At 36.9% G+C, this 23,523-nt stretch overlaps 2 protein-coding genes across 2 annotated transcripts in view; both read right to left on the reverse strand.

Moving 5' to 3' along the window:
• The window catches only part of LOC124164592 (protein piccolo-like), a 430,630-nt gene that overhangs the window by 253,103 nt on the left and 154,004 nt on the right, over positions 1 to 23,523 (reverse strand). The gene's annotated exons all lie outside the window — the stretch shown is intronic.
• LOC124164593 lies at positions 8,477 to 14,848 on the reverse strand. The gene is made up of 12 exons (XM_046542005.1): positions 14,787 to 14,848; positions 14,353 to 14,433; positions 13,972 to 14,096; positions 13,726 to 13,873; positions 13,239 to 13,330; positions 12,960 to 13,105; positions 12,691 to 12,757; positions 11,767 to 11,932; positions 11,128 to 11,327; positions 10,887 to 11,028; positions 10,642 to 10,778; positions 8,477 to 10,497 (listed from the first exon to the last, which is right to left on the reverse strand). Exons 2-12 carry the CDS (start codon positions 14,414 to 14,416, stop codon positions 10,150 to 10,152), a joined length of 1,635 nt encoding a protein of 544 aa, XP_046397961.1. The 5' UTR covers positions 14,417 to 14,433; positions 14,787 to 14,848; the 3' UTR covers positions 8,477 to 10,149.

Below are 23,523 nucleotides of genomic sequence, written 5' to 3' on the forward strand. Positions count from 1 at the left end.
AGAGATAGGATGCGAAGAAGAGACACATCTAGGGGCAGATCGAGCCAGCCAGCCAGCTAGGTGAAGGGGAGGGAGGGAAAGGGGGAATGTTGGTAGGACTGGAACATCATGGCGGCAGCCTACCACGGGGGATGGAGGGAGAGAGAGAGAGAATATCTGGGTCATGGAGTTAAATGGGTGGAGTGGGGACCACGTGAAAAGGGGAGGGGGTTGGGGGAAATGGGGGTGGGGGATGATGAGGACGCAATGGAAGGAGGGAGTGGGGGGGAGAACATATGTTAGCATATATAAAAGGAGAAGGGATGGGATTTGTCAATTCATGCCGGGCTTCGATGACGCTAAAGATGACAACCATGTTCCGGACGGCTACACCAAGTCGTGATATACATGTAAAATGGATCCCAAAATTCTCGTTGCCAACTGTTAAGCATGGTATTAACTTACGCTCGATCATTATGATTTATTTAGGCATAGAATGTTAACCTTTGCACTATAATCATTATTGCAGAACCAAATTTCTAGAGTAAAATTATAAGACCGACAGATGTGCCAGCGAATTAGTTCCGCTATCAAGGTTAAAACTCATTTCAATTTTGAATGAGAATTAGTGTGAAAACTTAATATTTGGTTACCTTGAATAAAATAAAATAAAGTGTTTTTTAATCGCAAATCATGTTTAGTAGTAAAAAAGATGATTTTTGTGACTATGTTTATCAAGCATTTATTTATATGTTCATCGCCCAAAATCTTTAAATTTGTTACGATCTCATTTGAAATCAATAAGGTTTTCTATTGAATACACCTTTTCGAAACTTACCTGTACCTCAAATACGAAAGAATTTTACCTTTGTATCTTATCTGAGGTAAAATTTTCATGTTCGAGACAGAAAAATACTGACAAGAGTCTGCTCAGTCAAGAAAGTTACGAAGTTCCCATGCTCACATTAAGATAGCTATCTCCTTTAAAATCTACAAACTAATTCACATTCTCAAATGTGATTCAGGTATGGATTTAGGTATACTTATGAAAAACAAACGGTCTCAAGGGTTCACGATGCGGTCAAATTTTCCACGAGAATAACATGACGAAGCTTCTTACACCCACTACCGCGTTGCAAACGTTTTTTATTAATTATTATTTATTTTATTTACAACTCCCCGAAAGTATCACATTGAAGCACCAGGGGATTTTAACAATCGGCAATGATGGACTATCTCAAACACCCATGCCTTGGATAGGGCCACCCTACTTAGTTGAGACTCGAACCCGCGACTTTTGATTTGGTAGACGAGGAATTTACCCCGCCGCCACCTCGAAAAGTGATCAGCATGCGCCCGCAATGGCAAGAGAAATCAAACTTCAATGGGACGGCCTCCTGTACGAAGTCCCTTCGCCCCTAATCTGTAATGGCACTGATAGCCTATAAAACCTGAGAATTTCTCTGTGATAGCAATACTAAAGAGGTAAACGTCAGGAAAAGAGCTCGTTCGATAGGGAGTGAAGCTTAGCGTCCTCCAACTAACGCGGCCCCGTCAAAATGACCTTCGCTCGAGAGAGAAACAAATACTCGTCATGACGTCACCTGAAGGAGATAGAATAAAACAAGAGAAGCGAGACATGCACCTGCTCGGATGAAATCACGCGCTGGATAAACTGGCTCACATTTTAGTCTCACATGGATCGCGCATAATTTTCTCATACCATGCAAAAATGAAAGATTGTTATGCGTTGAATTTTTTCGAGTTATAGTTATTGGTTGAAATGATTTTCACGTTCCCTATACGTCCGCTAGTATTGGATTCTCTTAAAAAGTAGTTTGACCGGCATAAAAATACAGGTTTAGCCAATAACTGTTTTAAATACAAAAAAAAATGCAAAAATGAAGCGTTTTTAGGATACCTATGTCACTACTTCACTAAGATGCGCTAGTTACTCACGTATACCTTGTCATTCATGCAAAACCCGAATTTTAGCGAAAATAGCATGGAGAAAGTCAATGCGTGGTTATATCGTAATAGTCATAATCTCAAACTTTCTCTAATATTGGCCAAAAGTTTGAAAACTATTTTTTTTGACGTTTCCACTCTTGAGAAAATTATAAAATAATTTTTCCATGAATATAAGAAAAAGTGAAAGACGTTAGCGACGGAAAAACATTTGATGTTGATGAACTCATTGCCAAAGAGGTTGCGAACTTTCTTCACACTTCAATTTGGCCAAAATACGAATGGTACAAACAAACCTTTCTCTCAACATTAATTGGCTCTTTCAAGCATTTAATTCCTATGAACAAAAGAGACCAAATTAGGATTTAAAAGGATAAACAGTCATCAAAGCCCACTCAAACATATCACTTCGAATTCATGCACAAATGCATACAAAATGGTTATTTTTTAAAAATGTACCATAGTAAATGAATCTTTAATTGATATTTAGTTCAAGTTGCATTTTATTGTTGGTTATAAATATTTCAGACATCATTATCCTCAAAAAACATATAAATTCCTTTTCAATTTTGAATTTACTCTCTCCGTCATCTTTTTACCTTGAATGACCTTATCTCCGCCAAAATAAATTCCTCTAGCATCATCGATTTAGCATGGAAAAAAAGTTTGCATCATATATAGTGACTTTGAATTTAGATTAAGTTCAATTTTAAGCTTATTTTTAGTTATAAATATCTGAGACAGCATTACAAATAAAAGCTAATTCTTTTCAATTTTGACTTGACTCTCGACACCATCTTTTTTCCTTGAATGACTTTATCTTGGCCTAAATATCAGATCATATCAGAATAGGAAAGCCTTAAATAAACAAACAAACTCACAAAAAGATAAAGGGAAACAACGATGAAATATTAAATGTAGTGCCTGGATTTATTCATCATCAATAACCATAAAATAAAAACGAAGCTCAAATGACTTGACCTTGCCTTGCGCAGAGAACGCGTACTTGGTATATTCATGAATTCCGATTAAAGGGACTGAAGATCGCAAGGGGAAAACGATAATAAGAGACAAAAAAAATCATAAGGCGCCATTTGAATTTTACGACTTGATGGGGGGAGAAATGAAAAAAAAATTCAAATAAGCGATCCGTATTCAATAAAGACGGGGAAAAATATTTCTTTTTTCAAAACTTGGAAGAAGTCTGACTGACTCAAGAATATATTACGACGATTTACGAAGTACAGTCTCTGTCTTGCATCCAATTTTATTAACAGAAGAAGTCGAAATAAAAATCGTGATGATAATAATAAAAAATTAAATCGAATGAGATGGAAAGAGTTGAAAACACTCGTCTTTGAATCGATCACGGAAAGCACCTCTTCTGCTCAAACAAATAAAAACTCAAATCTCGCATTTCATTTCTCTCGCTTCGAGTCGTTAAAAGCATTATTTCCACCATCACCATTTCAGCGGCACAAAAAGACGGCCGTATACTTATATATGAAGTTGGAAAACATGCATTAAAAATCTCCTCTCAGAAATGTAGTAATAGGCATAATATAGAAGACTTATCTCCGAACAGTAGATTCGTAAAAAACTGTTCTCCTGATGCATTACTAGCATTCACCAGAAAACTGAGTCTTCGCAATGAGATATGTTATTGATATAAATAATTTAAAGGCTGGAAATAAAAAAAATAATCGAATGGGCATATGAAAGCGTCTTAAATACCAAATAGTCTAAATATCGGGTAAGAATAAAGATTATTTACCTGCAATGAACGAGATTTTAATGAGGTCAACCACTTAAGAAAGGTGGGCGGTAAAAATCATTTTAAATTGTGACAGAATGGAATTCTCCCCTCAGAAAAATAGTAGTAAATATTCTATAAAAAGGCTTAAAATTAAGAAACCTACACTTATGCCATCGAGGTTTAATACGACCCATACTTCACGTACTTACAATTAATATGCGAACAGTCAAATTTAACTTTATTGTTCCACTTTTATTCACTTAAAAGTTAGGCAGACATTATATTCGGATGTAATCATGACTCGGGAAAACCTGGCTGGTGAGTGAAACGTGGTATTAGTCAATCATATACGACATTTGCTAGTAATAGAGGCTATTTTTATCCTAATCATTTAAAGCATGAGTGAATCAAACCCCCAGCCATTGAAAATTTTTTTCTCTGCATCGTATTCCCAGAGGGTATGAGGCAAATGATTCCGTAGTGACGTCATGCCTTTATCATCTCCCAATTGGACGGAATCAGATCCGCACACATAAGTGGATGGATTCATCAATCTCTCTTACGGTCCAGAGGTTTTAAAACTGTAATTGCTTGTCTATGAGAGCTCATATTAATAACTAAGTCTATAAAATACCCGGGCCATGCTACATGGAAGGTCAGATATGTAAATATTTTGGACTCGTAGCAGTAGAATCCAGATAGAATTTCATCATAAATTACAATATCTGTACTGTGGAAAAATGATTTGACTTACTTTTGGCTCGTGATTTCAGCAAAAGAGATTTAAAAAAAAGTATTTTCTTGGTTATATTTAATAAGTGTGGGAATACGATTATTACTGACATCTTTCGTTATCATATTTTATTAACGTTTAACACGTGTCTTACAGAGGGAGATGTGTGCTTTCATAATAAATTTTGAGTGAAATAGATTTCATGGTTCATAATACGGCATAATACATGCATTTAATTACGGGCATGTAATGACTACACAACATGAAGGCTCAGGCGTGAGTGCTTGGGAACCGTCCCGACGCGTTTATTGGCGCAAAGAGAAAAACGAATGCGATACACAATACGTTGGCAAGTGTATATCACAATGCGCAGCATATCAGACAATACACCACAGAGTGAAGCATAAAATTTCCTGGGATATCACAAAATGAACACACGCGATCGAAGTTTCACTGAAATCTCTACATTACCTATCAAGAAAAACGTTCGAGGGAGGAGGGCAAAGGCTTCGAGCATCGCTGGTCAACTCACTCAAGGCCGAACTCGCCACGACGGAGCATTCAACGATACAACTTCTCGCTACGGCCTCGAACGTTTTCTTTCAGAGTTTAACTATGCCGCGGTCACGGTTAGACCAAAATACCCGTCGTTAAATTGTTAATCGTTATAGGTACTCTGGGAGTAAATGTGAATTTAGGGGAAAGGGAATCATTGAAAATTAAACTTGAGCATTTTTTAAATGGTAATTCACTGTAACAAACTCTCATATAACAGTCATCGCGTTTTTTGTAACACCATAAATTGTTGTAATTATCTGTTGGCTCAATTATGGTCCTGTGACCTTGGAGACCACCTAAAGTTCCCTCTGCTTTGCTGTTTCTATTTTGTGCAACCAAAATTTTGAGGTATAAAAAAATTATCTATTATCAAAAATCGGCTACCGAACATCGGCCAAAAATTAAATGTCAAAATATGAGATCGATTAATGAGCGTGTAAGGCAAATTATGATTGGCAAATTCCGATGACATTATTTGTTTAGATTTTGTTCATTTCGATTGAAATTATAGTTTAATTAACTTTATTAGGCACTCAGGAAGAATTACAAGAATCGGGCTTTAAAAAAATTCTTATCAGAAGTACTTCATTCGCTACCTAACTTTTCCCATCGCCCATGATTACACCGAAGTGGAGGTATCATTGTTGGCCTCTGCGATTGGTAACCTCGCAGCCAACTTGATCTTTCTTGCGCACGGTAACCACTGTATCATCCTCCTCGATATTTTTAGAAACGGAGAACCCTGGAAACGCATTATTACTATATAAAGTCTGGGAATTTTCCTGGCTGGATGGATAGATTTTGACAAAGAACTATTTCTCAGCGGTATTCCATTTGAAAAGTTTGACTTGATACGGAATATTGCAAGTTTGGATGGGACTAAACTCTGGGTAGTTAAGTTGTCATAAAAATCGATAATATCAAGCATTGAGGATGATATTAAGTAGCCGAAGCCTTTGAGATTGGCCTTCAGTGTGACATATATGCATGGAAATTTTCCCTATTATTCTATCCAGTTTGGTAAATTATGACAACATAAAGTTCCTCTTAACTTCCTACTAATAAAAGCGAATATTTTCAATATTTTATTGAATAATTATTTTTGGAGTTAAGTTCCTGGAATGCCAGGAGTACCGCTGATAAATGACTTTCCTAGCCTGAGCAGAGATGTGATTTTCCTATTAAAGCATGGGAAATTAATCTCCCGTTATCGATATTATGGAGGTTGTTACATTATCAATGTCTATAACGGACATGTATATTGTATAATTCAATGACTCTGGCGTATTTCTGCGTAGTGCTTCGGCGACCTCTCTCATGGTCTCAACTACGCGAGTTATACTCACTGCAATAAAAAATTGATTTCCAAGAATTAAAAAGTGGACAACTGAGGTGAAATATCGATTATGCATCATATGCATATTATTAGAGATTCATGTAGTAAAGGTTTTAGCAGACTTTAAGCGTTGGCGACGAGGCGTGGACTACTTTCCAGTGTAGGCGGCAAGTCAGCGCGCTCTTGGCAATCGAAAGTTCACAATATTTAATATTAAATCAGAGGCTACGCGCAAGACTAAGATTGATAGAGCGATTGAGATTGGATATCTTTGAGAGCGACACGGAAAACGTCATATTTCAACCCCACTATATTTCCAAGTCTGACAGAAACGATAAATTGATAGAAAAACATTTTTTGTCTAGCAGAGAGTTATGGTAGTTCGTTTCTCTCCAGAACAACAAAGGACTTCAACAAATGCTCTGTGGAATTTCGTTAGGGCACTTACTTTTATTTGTTAACAGCTGACGTCCTAACAACACCCGCCACACGCCTATTGAGGCTTTGTACAGGGTAGTATGTAGATGTAGATGAATATTATTAGTAGGTATATTTGTTTGAATTTTTCTACGAATTTAAAGTTTATCATTCTATAGTCCCTAAGTGCGGCGCCGTTATTTCTTTAGCAATACCGTAACATTTAATGCTATACAGGCATCCCCCCACGGAGAAAAAAACTTTGTATGTGTTACCTTCCCTATGCTGTTGCAGCAAAATTCGTTTGTCAGCATAGTGACAGCAAAACTCACGGCAGCCTGAGCAAATGGCGTTTGTTGCCTCTGCTCCGCCAAGCAAGCAAAAGTCATTTGCTGGCCGCTCGACTGCATTTTCTCCGTGTACAAATGCGATTTGCTCCGCCAGACGTCAGACTAGCTGAGGTAGCCGAGGCATCTGCTATTTCGGCGTTCAGTTGTTAGTCCAACCTAGCGGTTTGCTGGGCCGGCGGAAGTAATTGTAGCGTTGGCATGCCTTATTTTAGCAAATTATCGGTGCTGATGACAAAATGTAGACTGGACACGTAATGGGGTTTAAGATCAAAATAACAACAAGGTCGTTTGGTCTGAGAATCAAACATTTAATGGCATCAAACATAAGGAAATACATGTGCGAAATAGTAACTAGTTACATCCGTAACTGAGAAAAGCATAATTGACAAGCAAAACAAGTACATTACAATAGTAGATACAATCCTTAAGAGTGGTATCTCCATGCTAGTCACAAATGCATCATATTTACAGTTAAATTGCATTGAAAAGGATACATATACATATATTTACATTTATATGGCATATCTCAGCACTACATATTTTTCCCCATTTGCCATAGTGAATGCATAGAGTGGTAGAGGGTCCAATAGCTGATTCATGCCAATGCAAACCCACTCACTAGAGTGAATCACCTCATACCCTAGAACATGCTCATTCAAGCCTAAGTTCTTTAGCTCTACACAAATGAAAATTGGCATGTCATCTATTAAGATGAACCTAATCTCTGCAAATGTTGGACACAAATCTTTAGCACCAGTGACAAGAACCATACCTGGTTTATATTTAGTACCCTTATACTCAATCCAACTTGGACTTAGCACCTTTCTGTCTCTTAGACTTGCTGGGAGTGTATGATACCATTCAACAAGACCGTTTACTTCTAGCATATCGCCGGGACCATGAAGCGGTTTTGGTAATATGCCTTCATTGGCTGCAAGTCTATAGCACATACTCAACTGGTGCTTGACAGCCAAGGTATGGCTAATATTCCTCCGGGACATATTAACAGAAGCAGCTCTAGTTGAGTCCCGGTGTTTAGCTTCAAAACGAATGCATGATAAATTGCCAACAGGTCCACTTTCTTCGAAAATGAGAGGGTAATGCGTAAGAAGGTGGTGCTTCGGTTTTAGTGTGTCTCCTGTCAACTTTAAATACAGAGCATGATGTTCCTCAATTAAAACCCTTAGCAAACCAACAATATCTTTTGGAACTCTCTTAGCAACCAAAATTTCAATGATTTGCCTGAGGACTACATATAACTCCCAATAAGGGTTATTTTCCGACACTAAATCCCCAATAATAACCCCAAGCAATCTCACAAAACAAAGCATTTCTGAGGATGTCATTGCTAACTTGTTTCCCTTTTTCAAAGGGTGACGAGAAATGAGGGGTGGTTTATTTGAGCTGTCTATCGGTCCATAATCAAATAGTTTCAGCCGTATATTGAGAGTTTCTAAATCAAGATCTTTACTTGGTCCATCAACTATTCCACGCAATATATGAATCATATCATAAGAGCAAATTCCCTCACGCATATCATGCATTTCATCAACAAAGAAATTTGATGTGATGTGAAATGATTGCACATAATGCCAAACACAATCCTCTTTCACTCCAGTCTTACTACAATCATTCAGCTTAACATCATCATCATACTCTTTTTGGCTTCTGAGCATATGCGGAAGGTCAGTAGTCTGCTTTTCACTTTGAGACTTACTCAACTTACAAAGACGACAAAAATAATTAGCATTGAACGATTCAACCATCCCAAGAACTGAATTTAGCCCTAAATTATCACCCAATACTAATCCCAGAACAAAGTACACATGCTTAAACTCATCAACATTACATATTTCAATTCCATTAGTCTCTAAATAAAGTAACTCATCAAGTAGAGGTTGAAATGCCTGCTTGTTACCATAATGAGACCTACTCCAACTGTCAAAGAGTAGAACCAAAAAGTGATTTCTTAATAGGGACTGGCATTCTTGTGGCAAACATGGAATAGTAGCATATACAGCACCCAACTTGCCTGAATGAGGTCCTAATGGGTTGTTAACCTCAAAATCATCAAAGTATATAAACAGGGGAATAACAATATCATTTTCAGCATACTGCACTATTTTTTTAGCCCAAAGTTTGCCCTGAATAAAATTCTGCAGTGATGAGGAATCTGATTTTAAGGATTTCATATACTTTAGGGTATCATTGAGTGCATTTGGCAATTCAAAAAACTTTTTTAGAGTCTTTCTCAGGGGAACAAACTGACCAGTAACCTCCACATTTTCACCTCTACCTCCAGTCTTTGAGGCTTTACTGCAGAAAGTGTGGCCTATTAAATATGATTCTGGTGGAATATAATTACCAGTGTTTTTAAAGTGCTTGAGGCGGTGATGTTCTGTACTCAAATGTTTAAATGGAGATTCCAAAGCTTGAAACATTTTCAGCACTTCTTCTGTTTCTCCCTCATCGCAGTTAGATAGCCTTAATGAATTAGTCACTTTAGTTCTTAAAAGCTCCAAGAAACCCACACCAAGAAAGGTTTCCACATCCTCGATTATAGTTTGGATGTGATTCCTTGGTAAGCAAGGATTACTGTACAGTTTGGATACAAATGAATCAGCACAAAAAAAGAGAGAATTTATGAAATCCTGAGAAAAGGTTTTAGTTTGAGGAGCAGTATCATGAGAGGCATTATTGCTGAGATTTGGCATGTCTTCATAATCACCATCATCCTGGTCTACAACAAGTCCATTATGAATTTGGTCACCTATTTCTGTTGGCTCAAGAAGAAATTTATGTACCTTTTGTAGATGTTTCCGAAAGGAGTTTCGGGAGTGGAATACTCTAAAACAGCCATTCTCTGCACATCTATAATGGTCAGCAATGGGATGAGCAAACGTATAGTGAGCAAACAGACCACGAATAGTGGATATTTCTGCCCCACACTTATCACATACAGGCATTATGAATTAGAGAAAAAGACCTAGTCACTAGCAGAAAATAAAATCTTAATGAAAAATATGTACACAAATAAATATAATTAGGGAATTTAATCCCTTGCTGCACTAAAATCTTGCAGCAGAGTCTCTACAAAGCTGAAGTGAGGCTCAAATTTCCGATCACGAGGTATATCGTACACTGCCCTTTGAATGAACTGCCAAATTTGGCTGGCTTCAGGAGGGTACTGAGCATTCAAGGCATGAAATGCCTTGAATGTGATATCCACTGCCTTTAGTGGAGTTTCCACCTCGAAGTATTTGGGGCCAATGATGGAGAATGCCTGGTGTATCTCTCTCCACGATGGTCCCACCACAGCTGCTAGAGGTTGAAGCTGGCAGCCAAAATTCAGTAGGCGATCCTTTCTCAGCTCAAGCTGTGTTTCCAGGTCCCCAATAACCTGAGGGTTGAGAAAATTTGTAAGATTTCTGTTAAAAGTTACTATCTGAACTGTATTATCATAATAAATGTCATCAACCAATTAGATAAAAAATTGAAATATAAGATTTATTCGGTGAATATAGTGTGAATATTGATTCCTTACTTTTACGTGTAAAACAAAAGCTTCCTGAGCCTCGAGCTTTGATGGCCTCCACTCTCGCACTGATTTAGTTTGCTTCCGGGCATTTACAGTGGGAAAAATCTTGCTCATATGCAAGAGAGCTAGAGCTGTTCTTTCATCTGAAAATGAAGAAGATTCTTCTACATGAAAATAGAATAAAACATAATCTGTCCTAGTGTTATGCAAGTCAGGTGCTAATTTACAATTAATACTTTTCTGCTACTCACCAGGTGAAATTGCTTCATCAAGTGCCTTCCTCAACTCTCCTTTAAGGCAGACCCTTTCCAGGACAAAATTACTAAGCCTTGGCCATAGAGCATATAAGCTCATGGAGCTATTTGGGAATTTGGAGGTGAAGTCAATCTCCAACTGCAATAGTTTTGATAGCAAATCAATAACTCACCAACTACACCATTCATAAAATAAAAGTTTAGCTCAAAAATTTGATGAAATATATGGATTACTTACCAGCATATAGCCTCTATCTAAGCGTAACGCAGGATACCCTTTCATATACTCATGGACTGATTTCCCATCTCTTTGGAGGCAGCGACGTCTAATTTGATGGGTTTTTTCCCAATATTCCTGAACTTTAACCCAGGGCTCAGCATTATTTTTCAGCCATTGGAGGGAGTCATCATCATCTTGGCTATCATCCACCTCAGATTCTGTAAAGGAATGAAACTATTAGTACATGGAAAATATATTTCTGTACACTGTACGATGACTGCCTCAAAATATTATTTAAAAATTAAAGTAACGATAATGGAGCCTTGGTGTGGGTCCAAGTATTGGTTGACAATTGTTAAAAATTGGAGTACTTGAATTAAAAGCAATCAATCACTGCATAACTCTCCAACTGGCACAATTTATTAATATACCTCTCCACACCCTCATTCATCTGTCAGTTTAAATGATGTGCTCCTTGCCCTGAACTGAGATTTGTAAATGCTAATAATATATTATGTATGTATAATGGCTATTTTATCTAAGTTACTAAGTAAAGGAAATTTAAAATAACTCTAACAGCTATTACTAACATTTAGATTTTTTAAATTACCCTTCAAAATGACAAGTTATTCCTAACACTAAGATATAAAACATTACCTTCATTACCTTGACTGAAACTTTCATGTGCTCTTTTTTCACCCCTTTTCCGCCCTGGTATAAGGCCAAGCTTAGAATGGCAGCGGCGGGTATTATACCATTTAGAGTATAATTTCCCTTTACCAGTCTCGCACACTCCTCTTGAGTCGATCGATATCCAGCAACCCTGAAAATGTTTTTCATTCCTTAAGTAATTTTACAGTAGCATTAAAAAATTCTTCGAATTACTATCTCACTGAAATGACAACACCATGCTGAGAGGAACAGCTTCAAGGAAATAACCCCTTACAAAGACAATGGAGATGTTAAAGAGCACTAATAGAAGGAAAATGGGAAATATTAAAGAAAATCTTTGCATAAGCAAGGGCTGAAGATGGCAAAGTTATAATAATAATTATATTAATATAAAATAATTATATTCTTGAGAGTGAAAATATTTGGTAGGAAATGGAGGAGAGTCATGAGACAAATATTGAATACCAAGAGGGGAGATAGACAATCTGAAGAATTCAATGGGGTAACAACATAGACTTATATATTTTCACTTTATAATGGCTTATCAGTTATAGGGGTTGACTGTAATTGATTGTATAACCACCATAAGTTTCTATATATGTACATATATGTTTACAAAAAACTAATGAATATGTACATATATATTGTTTAGTTTCATAAAGCTACAAGGAAATGAAACATTTAAAATAATTAATCTGTGGAATGGTTTGAGTGCAAAATCACAAGATAGACATTAACTCTCTTTTGAAAGCAAAGCACAACATTTAAGGAATGTAACCAAGTAGACTTGTTACTCTGAAATCCTTGCCATCCATATTGAAAAGAGGCTTGACTGCAATAACTTCAAATTAATTAATTAGGTTACATGTCTTGTCCAGGTAGCTCTGCAGATCACCAGGTTGTACTCACCTTGCTTTCAGTGGGGAACAGTTCCACTATCCTATTTGCCAAATAGGTCAGTCTATCAGCCGAGAGTCTGTAAAGTAACCAAAGGTACACTAATAACACACAAGCGCAAATCCCCAACTTACTAACAGTCAAGAATTGGCATGATTTTAAGGCAATACTATTCATAGAATTTAATCAGCTTCAAACCGTACACACCATTAACATTGAAGACTTTAAAAACCTGTGAAGGGTTTAGGGTGCATAAAAATAAAACCTAAATTGGGGAGTACCTTCTATCAAGATCATCTCTGAGCTCATGAGCAATGATACGCCCAGCCAACAGATCTCTTGCCCTTTTGTCTAGGTGTCCCAGACTCTTGTATGTCCCTAGGACAATTTTGCCCTCACTGGTAGAAAGCAGAACTTTTTCAAGGTCCTATGGAAAGTGATACAAACTTGTATAACCAAATAAAACTATTACCTTGCCAATTATAGTAAATACGATTTGCATTAAATAATGTAATAACTATCAAAAATCTAGCCACTGCACAATGGTTTGTGAAACTCACCAATTCTTCCTCAAAATATAATTTGTTGTGCACAGACACCTCAACAGGTTTAGAAAAATCTCTGCCAATCACAATAATCTCTGCCCTAGGTTCTGTAGAGAAAAATTCGAAGTCATTTCTAGCAATTCATGACAAAACGGTTTTGAAACATACCATGAACTTCAAAATGTAATTGTAAACATTCAAATGGGTGACACAAATGGATTAAATCATATCTACAGGACATCTGAAACACAATGGGATCTATTTTGCAAATGTTTATAAGATGGAATTTGATATCTATACTTAGCAGATGAGCATTCATGTACAGAAGTTGCCATTTACTGAATAATAATATTACAATGATGTTTATGGATATATAATTTTAGCGTATTGGTTGCAATCACTGGCAAAATGCGTTAAAATAATTCAACTGAAAGTCATAGTCATTAAAGGAATATTGAAATTCACTACAAGCTAAAAAAAATTATTCATTTGATAACTTTACCACTACATGAAATTTGGCCGTTGTCAGGAATTTGGTTTGACACATCGTTTGAGGTGCCTTCTACAATGTTTGTACTTATAGGGTCTGATATCTGTGGGGTACTCTCAGGAAAAGGGTCGATTATCTCTGATATTAGCGCAGTACTCTCCTGAAAGCAAGCATATAAGCGTTGAAATTGGCAATTTTAGGCTGATTTACTATAAAACAGAATCAAATTCCAAGTTTGAAGAGTACCAAAATACAAACCGTTTCTTTCTTTCCCTCGCTCCTCATTTTCATTCGGAACCTGAGCCTATCCCCAACTAAAGGCATCAAGAGCTCCAAAGTCCGTTCGTCTATGAACTCGAGTAAGTCCTCGGTAATGCACTGCTCTAAATAAACCCATGACAAAATTCCATTAGCTTACACGATATAAATGGCGGCCCGCACTCATCTTCACACACTGGTATTTTTTCACGAGTTTTTAAGTGAACTAAAACAAGGCTGAAGATAACTTCTGATTAAGAGAATGACGTTTACTGCCAATATTACAATTCCAAACAAGCCTCGAAAAGTACAATTGAATACTAATATTAAAGCACGCACTGAGGAAACCTAATAATACAACAAATTTAATTACTTTGTTACCTTGAAAAGTCTTTACGGCTTCCTCGCTAAGCCCCCATCTCCTTAGCTTCTCCTCAAGACTCATAATTAAAACTCCGGATGCTTGAAATAAACACAATTTCAATGATGCTATTAATTGTATATCGTCACACTAAACACTTTTGTACGAACACGTTGGCTTTAGCGATCCAAAAATTGTTATTAAATAAAGTATTCTTATTTTTCTATCCTACGGTGTACTGCAGATGAAAATAAAATGCAAAAAAATGTTCTAATCTTAAATACACCACGATATTTCGAAGTAATGAAAAGTATAGCCAAAAGCATTTATGGTGGAAGTTGAAATCTATGGTGAATCTACGAAAACTGATTTAGGTGCTTCCTTCTTTTTTTACTGGCTCACCAAACGGAAGATAATATTTAAGGAAATATAAAAATATAGAACAAATACTTACCGTAGGCAATGATTTTTGAAGATTCTTGCAGCTCTACTCGGCGAACACGTGAGGCGAAGGCTTCTGCAACGGGAAAGACCAGTTCCTCTCCAGAGCACTTCCGTTAATCACCGGAATCGCGGGCGCAAGGCATCATGGTTTGCTAATAGATGACTACGATGATTTTGCAGACGGACCACTTACACATAAAAATACGCATCTCACTGAGAGATAAATTCGCAGTTATGAAAAAAGGCTACATTTATGGAAAAGGGTAGAAATGCACTTCCCCTTGTCGATTACCGCAAATCTATTTGCTTGCCTTACAAACGCATTTCTAAGAGTTACAAATTCAAGGTTACAAATAGCATTTGCAACCGTTGCAGACGAGTTTTTTCTGTGAAACTAAAGTTTCTTCTATATTTAATGATGGATTTGTCTCCACAACAAATATTGAGGCAGCAATCACGCATTTGTACGAAGAACAAATAAATTTCTTTCCGTGCCGAGTTACGTAAGAGATGCGTTCCGGCAGACTATACGTAAGTCGAAATTTACGTAAGTCGAACCTTTGCGTTGGCGCTTCAGAAATTGCTGTATAACAAGTTGTATCGTACAGGAATGAGCGCAACCACATACGCCACCACATCCATCGCTAGAACTGCAAATTTTCACGTTGATTGCTGACTTGGGATTTATAAGCGATTTTTCTACAGAAATTAATGAATTTTCCTTCGAGGAATGACAAAAATGGGTCACTTTGTTATTTTTAGCACGTAAAAAACTCTATAACTATTCGATATTTTTTCTACCATAGGTTGTACGAGCGAATATCTACTTCTTCGCGCTCGCATTCGAAAATTAACGTAATCATTTGAAATACGGTTATCGCTTACGTAAGTACGGATTTACGTAAGTCGAGACATACGTAACTCGGGGTATGCCTGTAGTTAAAATAAAACATGTATGCAGTCAGAATGTATTCCCGCTTGGGTGAATATACCTACATTTGAGAAAATATTCCGTAAGAAATGATCTCCCAGTAGTAGAACTCTGGAAGGAATTTTTAATGCCCATATTTTACGCAACTTTGTTTCATTCCACTCCGTGCTATCCCGTGCAAGACATCGCATTTGCGTCGCACAAACTTTGCGTATTTTATCCCCGGCAACTCTATAGTCCGCGTGTCTAACATCCTCGGAAAATTATACCACCGAATTTTATATATGAGCTCTTTGAAAATCCTGTTTCTCAGAAAGTCAACGCGCTACACTTGGATTCCCTGCACCTTTTACGCACGGCCCTCTTCAACTCGCTTCATGCTGGCGTCCGTGGAAAAATTGCTCGGGAGAAAGTTCGAAAAGCATACGGCGTTTGAAATTTCAGTAAAATGTTTACGTAAATGAAGTACCGCAATTTGCCTCATACCTTACCCTTCTTTACACAAAAATTAGTCAACAGTGCTTACCTGGCGTTGTAACCAATACTTATATTTTATCTTGAATATCCTTCAGGAACACAGATGCGTTTCACAGGTAAAATAAGCATTTTTTCATAATATTTTTTTCCTAACGTATTGCTAGTTCAAAGCACACTCTTTAATTATCATCGCAGAACCAAATTGTAAATTTCGAGGGTACATTTTGTACGACCGACAGATGTGACAATCTTCAACAACTTATTTGACTACCGCCTACATTGGACTCGCTTGCATGCATACTAGAATTTACAACCGTCAAGGATTTAAAAACGCCAAGGATAATGTCATCTAGCCTTCAGGGGTAACGTCTATACACTAAATGAAAATGCTCGGCACAAAATCAGTCCTGAGATATCTTACGCGGGTGGAGGCTATGATATAGCTAACACTTTTTAACCTTGAGTGAAATTTTCCTGGCGTCCGTCCAATTTTGGTGTCAAATTTACCGCGATTAAGGAGGAACAATTTCAAGCAAATAAAATGCCACCTTCAAACTTGGCTGTAGTCGAATAACCATGGCCTCAATGATGAGGCATAAAAAAGTTACGACTTGCTAATTGGATAGGGGTAGCTTTAAGTAAATCGAATTAAAAAATCGTTTGGCTCCAAGTAGAGTCATATTTACGAATAAGTTCCCATATGCTTCTGCTAGGTTTTCTTTTTGTGGCTCAACTAATAAGGCAATAAATATCTATTTATGACACTTTCGTAATCCACTAATCTGACTCACATATAATCGAAAATTGTAAACTATAAGTCATTTTTTGTGCTCATGTTACAAGGGATGCACAAATTGGTTTTTACTTCGGCACCTAAATAAAATCAATGCACGCATGAAGGGTTGAGGAAATATCCAAGCGTACAATGCTTATCTTATGGAATTCAAGTAAATTTCATTTACAGGTAATGAACCTCTGAAATTGGCCTTGATGCCAAAATTTCTTCCATGATTATCGAGTTCGGCCATCGCTACACAATGTCGCAGCGATTGAAACTACCAAAATCTTCGTAAAAAGAAACAAATGAAAAAGTTGATTTCATTGTTTTATTGAAAAATATATTACTTGTACCGATATTTTCGTAAACATTCCCCCCTTTTTTGTATCCACTAGGGTAGAGCTATTTAGTCCAGGCTCTCAATTAATATTCACCGCGAAATTTTAACTATTATTTTTGTTCATCACCCTTAAATTATCTAAGACCTTTAGTAAATTATCTTTTAGAGGAAATTCTGTGCATTAATTTCTCGGAGTCAATTTTTTAAAATAGTCTGCCAGATTTTTCAAAATGTTGTCGACTGTGAACATATCTTTATCGCCACTGGTTTCACTGCAATGCAGCTTTCCACTCATTAAATGAGGACATCCGGACGAAAAAGTGGCCCTACCGAAAAAGAACCAACGGGTCCTGATTTCCTTTTTTTTATTTGTTTATTTTGTTAGCCCTTTCGAATGCCCGCGTAGTAAGCGAGGAGAATTCAGGGCGGCTAACGGTTCTCCGTCGGCCCGTCGCGTCGCGATGTCGACTTCGGAGGTTGTTGGGTTCTCCCGTGATTGTTGGTAGTGCTCGCGGGGAAAACGGGTTGTTTGCAGAGTAAGGGAGGTGACTCAAAATTAGCGAATTCCTAAAATCTAGGAAGTTTCTTATAGCCATGAGAATAATTTTGAAATTTTATTTACAAAGCACCGACCCAAAATTGAATTGCTAAAAGATGCCTAAATTTAAAGCAACCCATAGTAAAAGTGTGCATTTTTTAAAATCTGTCGTCGTGAAATTTTTTATTCTATTGACACTTTTTATTGTTTATATTAAAAAAATTAAAATCCTATATTCTACGAATTTTTAAAATAGTTTACATTTTATGAAAAAATTTATGTTTTTAACATTACTGCGAAAAAAAAATATACCGCCTTGTTCAACAAAACGGCGCGCCGGGTTTCTCTCCCCCATCTTTCCTTACCTTTCCATCAACATGCCATTTTATTTTATTACCATGGGTATAAAAAATTTCCACCAGATATCTCCGGACACTGTGAATTATGATAGCTTCTTATAGGATGCCCCAGTCCGTTCCGTAGAGGTTAGTTTCATGATGACAGTTAGGGTGAGTTTAATCAGTTAAAAAAATAATAATAATGACAATAATAATAATATTATAATAATAGTAACAACAATAATAATTGTTGATAAAATCTTCACGGGAAATCAGTCGGGTAAGGATGAACATTGCTGCCAACATTTCAATGGCCTTTTCTGACCTGACTTGACCTCCCCAGCGGTGTATATAAGCCCGGCAATAACCAGGTCCATCATTCACCCTGAAGACGATGGCAGAGAAGGCCATTGAAACGTATGCAGTAATGTCCATCCTTACCCGGCTGACTTCCCGTGAAGATTTAATCAACAGCATTCGCCGGGAAAGCACCAAATCCTTCTTCAAAAATAATAATAATGACAGTAATAACAATTACAACTTCATCCAAATACATTCATCAAAATCAAATTGCTAAAGACTGTAATAATTTCAAATTGCCTTATCACGAGAAAATATTTCAACGCAATAGAACAGTGAAGAGTTATCTTGGTGAGAACGCGTGCTCTATACACTATCATAACTCAATGAAAAGAAAATTTAATTAAAAAAGACGATGTAATTACAATACTGATAATAGAAATAATTAATAATAAGTAAATTTTAATGTAATTAGTAATAAATGGAAATGAAAGTACAAAAATGTCTCAACGCAATAGAATAGTAGAGAGTTACCTTGGTGAGAACCCGTGCTCTTTACGTAAAAAACGGAAGTAAATAATAAAGTTGGCAATAATAATTATAATAATGACAACAATAATATTGACAGTAATAATAACAGCTGGAGTTATGCGAACTCACAATAATAAAAAAACATTTTCAAACTAGAAATTGCTGTCAAATGTACAAAATGCGGGAAATCCGGTGATTCCATCGAACATGTAACTTCAAGCTGCTCAGATCTTTCTAGTAGCGACTATCAAAAAAGACACAACCAGTCGGCAAAAATTATTCACCAGAACCTGGCAACTGCTTATGGACTTAAAAAAAATACCTAACCGTATTACAAATAACAACCACACGCAGTACAAGAAACAGGTCAACACATTTTATACAGGGACCGACCGATTCTTACAGACAAAACCATAGATTACAGAAGACCTTATAAATTATTGATCCGCATCAACAGATCATGTTCAGAACAAAAAGCAAATGTAATTGATGTAGCAGTGCAACAGAATAACAACGCTGAGTTCACGGACAGAGAGAAAATCCAAAAATATCAAAATGTGGCCGGTGAAATAATAAATAATTGGAAATTGAGAGAAGCCAGTATTCACCCACTAATTAATATTAGTGGGTGAATAAATAATTAATTATAATAATCTCTGCAGAGGTAATGCCATCAAAAAGGTTCAAAAAAGAAATTAAGTTTAAGTTTATTAAGAGTAAAAGTTTCTGTCTTTTTAGGAAATGTTGGAAACATTGTTGGAGGGTAGAATGTTGGTAAACGAGGGAGAGAAAGGAAGAGAGTAGGATTTTTACTAGATAGATAAAATTAAAATAATAGAAATAAGAATAAAAAATAGAATATAAATGAAAATAGAAAAAAATAAATAGAGTAAGTCTTATTATGAATCGTAGAGGGGAGGGGAAATCTATGAAGGGATGGGAGACGCCAGAATACTTATATTAGATAATCCATTCAAACCTACCTTCATCGATAGAATACTTTAATAATATGAATTATCATGAAATGTAAAATCTTAGCCAATGGACAGCGTAGAATAAGTTATTGTTCCACAAAGTGAACTCCTTATTTAGGTCAACCTAGTCTGAGATTGGCCTAGGTATAGAATGGCTTGGTGGTGTAAATGATAGCATACCTCACAGGCAGCCGGGAGATCCGGGTTCGCATTCCGGCTAGGTCAAATGACTTTTTCACGGCGAATTTCAGCTTCGGTGTACATAAAGGCCGTTTTACATGGGGCACGTAATTGCACAACCTTACGTGTGTACGAAGGCGCAGTCAATTTTGCATCGGGTAAAGCGGTGAATTGCTGGAACACATGAGAGAATGCGTGGACGTGAGATTGCAAAATAGCTCCCGTTCTAATTTCGTTCGTGCATTCACGTATTTACCCGCCATTTTAGAAATTAATGCAGTTCTAACCTGCGCAATTCCGTACCCCGTGTAAAACGGCATTAAGTAAAATCTCATGTTGAGGCGGTGTCCTTTAAGCAATTCCTTCAGTTTCACATGGACATATATACAGCAAGAACGCCCTAAGAGCAAGAAGTAGTGGATAAACTCCCCGACATTCTTCAGAGCAAACAAGAGGGGTGATATCATTTCAGTGAGTAAATCCATCCGGCCAGTTCTTGGCTTCATCCTTTCCATTACCTCATAACTCCGTCAAGCATTCACACTCGCAATTATCTCCTTGACGCGCGTATGCATGCATCACTCCATATTCGGCCTTAAACTCCAATTATTATTTCTAAGCCTTCCATCTTTCTGTCCGACATAGTCAACTCTTCTGACATACCCCAGCGACTTCAATCCCATTCGTTTCACCATTCTCTTCAGTAACTTCTTCCACCCCTTTCCAACATTATTTCAAAACGGAAAAAAATCTTTTGATGTTCCCCCAGTCACCGCTGTTTACAAGGATAACTATTCACGTATGTTGTTTCAGTGATTTAGAAAGACGAAAACAAGTTTTCATTCCAATCTCATACTTCATTTTATTGAAGATAAGCGATCTGAATATTACAACGTATCCCAGGAACTGTAACATATCAAGGGTCGAGAGAGTGATCCAAATAACAATTTTTTTAGAAGCTTAATCTAGCTGGATAAAATTAATTCAAATTGTAATAGTAATAAGAAATAAATAGTAAATGCAAATATTGGCTGTGTACCCCGCTATGAAATTCAAATTTTTGCATAAGAAGAGTGAAGCTAGAGTATTTAACGGCGAGAGAGCAAAATATTAAACGTATATCGTCGCATTTTTTTCGAAAAAAAAAATCGCCATTACGAATCACCAGCTCACAGGATAGTACAAAGGACGATTGCAAACTTTTTTTTTTAGCTATTCTTCGAGTCTAATGGGGGGGGAACTTCTCAGTTATTTTAATGCAAATGAAGACAAAGTAATAAAAAAATATTTTGAAACAGCAAAGAATTTCGCTTCAATACGAAAACGTTTTCTATTCTGGAACTCGAGAAAAACTTACTGGACGGAAGCTATTTGTACGTCTACCAGTATTTTTGACGAAATTTAAGTTAGATGGAGCATTTGAAAGAACAAATGAATCCCATAAAAAGATCGTAACCTCAATTTCGTCATATAACTGTATGTAATTACCCTAGATTCTACACGAAAGGGATTCAGACTTAAAGATACCAGATAAATAACTAAAATTACTGAAGATACACACAATGGCCTAAAAAAACACATGCAAATAATCTGAAATGACACGAAAACATTCCTATAACAATCAGCATTGGTAACTATTAGGTTTCGAGTACCCGATTAATTGCAGATTACAAATTAAAGCTTCAAAAACACAATTAAAAAATTGTTTTTATATACGATGTACGAGGCTACGGATCTATCAATAAATTTGCTATTAGAAAAGTCTGAATATTATCGAAGCTCGACTTAAGTTACGATAGTTGTAGTAAAATGGTTCGAATAGCATTGAGGCACACGAGAAAAGTATTGCTGATGGAGAAGAAAATTTGGTTAGGTTAAATTCTGAAAAGGTCATTCAATAGTGGGGTGTACAGAAAGATGATTTGAAAACTCCGATGTAAATAGCAAAACATTTGAGTTTGGTGCAGCGGCGGCGCGGGGTGAACTTCACCGGCAAGAGACGGCATCAGATGCCGGGAAGTAAGTCAAGCGATGGGCGCGGCGCAGCGTGGTTGGTAACAGCTGACCATGAGTGCATACCAGTGCATTGTACAGAATCCAAATATCATAAAACCCACTTCCTACCGCTGACTGACTGATTCATACAAATGTTTGGGGTGAACGAGACGATATACGGCAAAATGCCATAGAATCTACCTCCTCTAAAATCATTAGTAAAATAAGACATTGCAATATTTCCACTGAGTTTTAATATGACACTACGCGTTTCGCCGTTACAAACAACATTATCAAGTGTAACACGTAACAAGGAGGAACTCCTTAAGATTTGTTACACTTAATGTTGTTTGTAACGACGAAACGCGTAGTGTCATAATAAAACTCAGTGGAAATATTGCAATGTCTTATTTTACTAATATTAATAACTTCCACCATATCGTGGCCAACACCATACAAGATATCCTCTAAAATCGTCTGAAACTCTAGGAAAAATAGTCGAAACACTAAATTTTCTAATCTATTGCAATATTTCCAACTGCCTCTACGCTTTGAGGGTTCAAAAATCGATGGTAGTGAGGGAATTTTAACATCGCGTAGAAGCTTGTTAATAGGACCAAAGTCAAAGCCATTAGTCCACACCTAATAACAGCCAGAAAGCCTGGAAGCTAAGATTAATGATTGAAACACAAATGGTAATATCCACACTATTTTAATGTAACACTTAACCGACCATGGTTTCACAAAGTGTCGAAACCCTGGTCGGTTTAGTGTTGAATTAAAATAGTGTGGATATTACCATTTGTGTTTTAATCATGGATATAGCATTTTTCCACAAAATTAAGCCTGAAACGATTTTATACCTGGAAGCCAAGTACTGTTCTCTATTCCTAAGAACCGATTATAGTAATTTGATACCTCCACTGCACAAGCGCTCAACAATCGCCCTTCGAATCAAATCCGCTGGATTCCAGCTGTAATGCAACCACATTAAAAATGCTGTGCTTTAACATAGCTTTTATATTCACTCATCTAATGTCAAATCAGAATTCCTGGATCCCAGTGTCGGTGCACTAGGATGACATCCTTCTAGTATACAATATTCATATAGTTGTAGAAGCCCATCTAGAAGTCCAACAATACGAAAACGCTCAGCAGCAGCCGGACCATTAACGCTCACGTCCAATTCTCCAAGCTTCGGAAGTGAGCGTTTGCGCTTCGGCTACTGCTAGCTGAGCGGATTCGTATTGTAGGGCTACTCTATGAGCGGATTTGATTCGGTGGGCGATTGCTGAGAACTTGTGCAATGGAGGTATCGAATTTAGATACCACCGAAAAAAAAAAACGGCAAATAAAAATTCTAAG

Source organism: Ischnura elegans, chromosome 8, assembly GCF_921293095.1.
Source record: "Ischnura elegans chromosome 8, ioIscEleg1.1, whole genome shotgun sequence".
NCBI classification, from domain to species: Eukaryota; Metazoa; Arthropoda; class Insecta; order Odonata; family Coenagrionidae; genus Ischnura; species Ischnura elegans.

What these genes read in the sequence shown, in the direction of transcription:
- LOC124164593 (XM_046542005.1), bottom strand. Translation starts at nt 14,416, where the DNA reads ATGAGTCTTGAGGAGAAGCTAAGGAGATGGGGGCTTAGCGAGGAAGCC. An exon ending in TATATTTTGAGGAAGAATTG is followed by an intron (nt 13,106 to 13,238) that starts GTGAGTTTCACA and finishes CACTTTCCATAG; the next exon opens with GACCTTGAAAAAGTTCTGCT. An exon ending in TGATGAAGCAATTTCACCTG is followed by an intron (nt 10,779 to 10,886) that starts GTGAGTAGCAGA and finishes CTTCATTTTCAG; the next exon opens with ATGAAAGAACAGCTCTAGCT.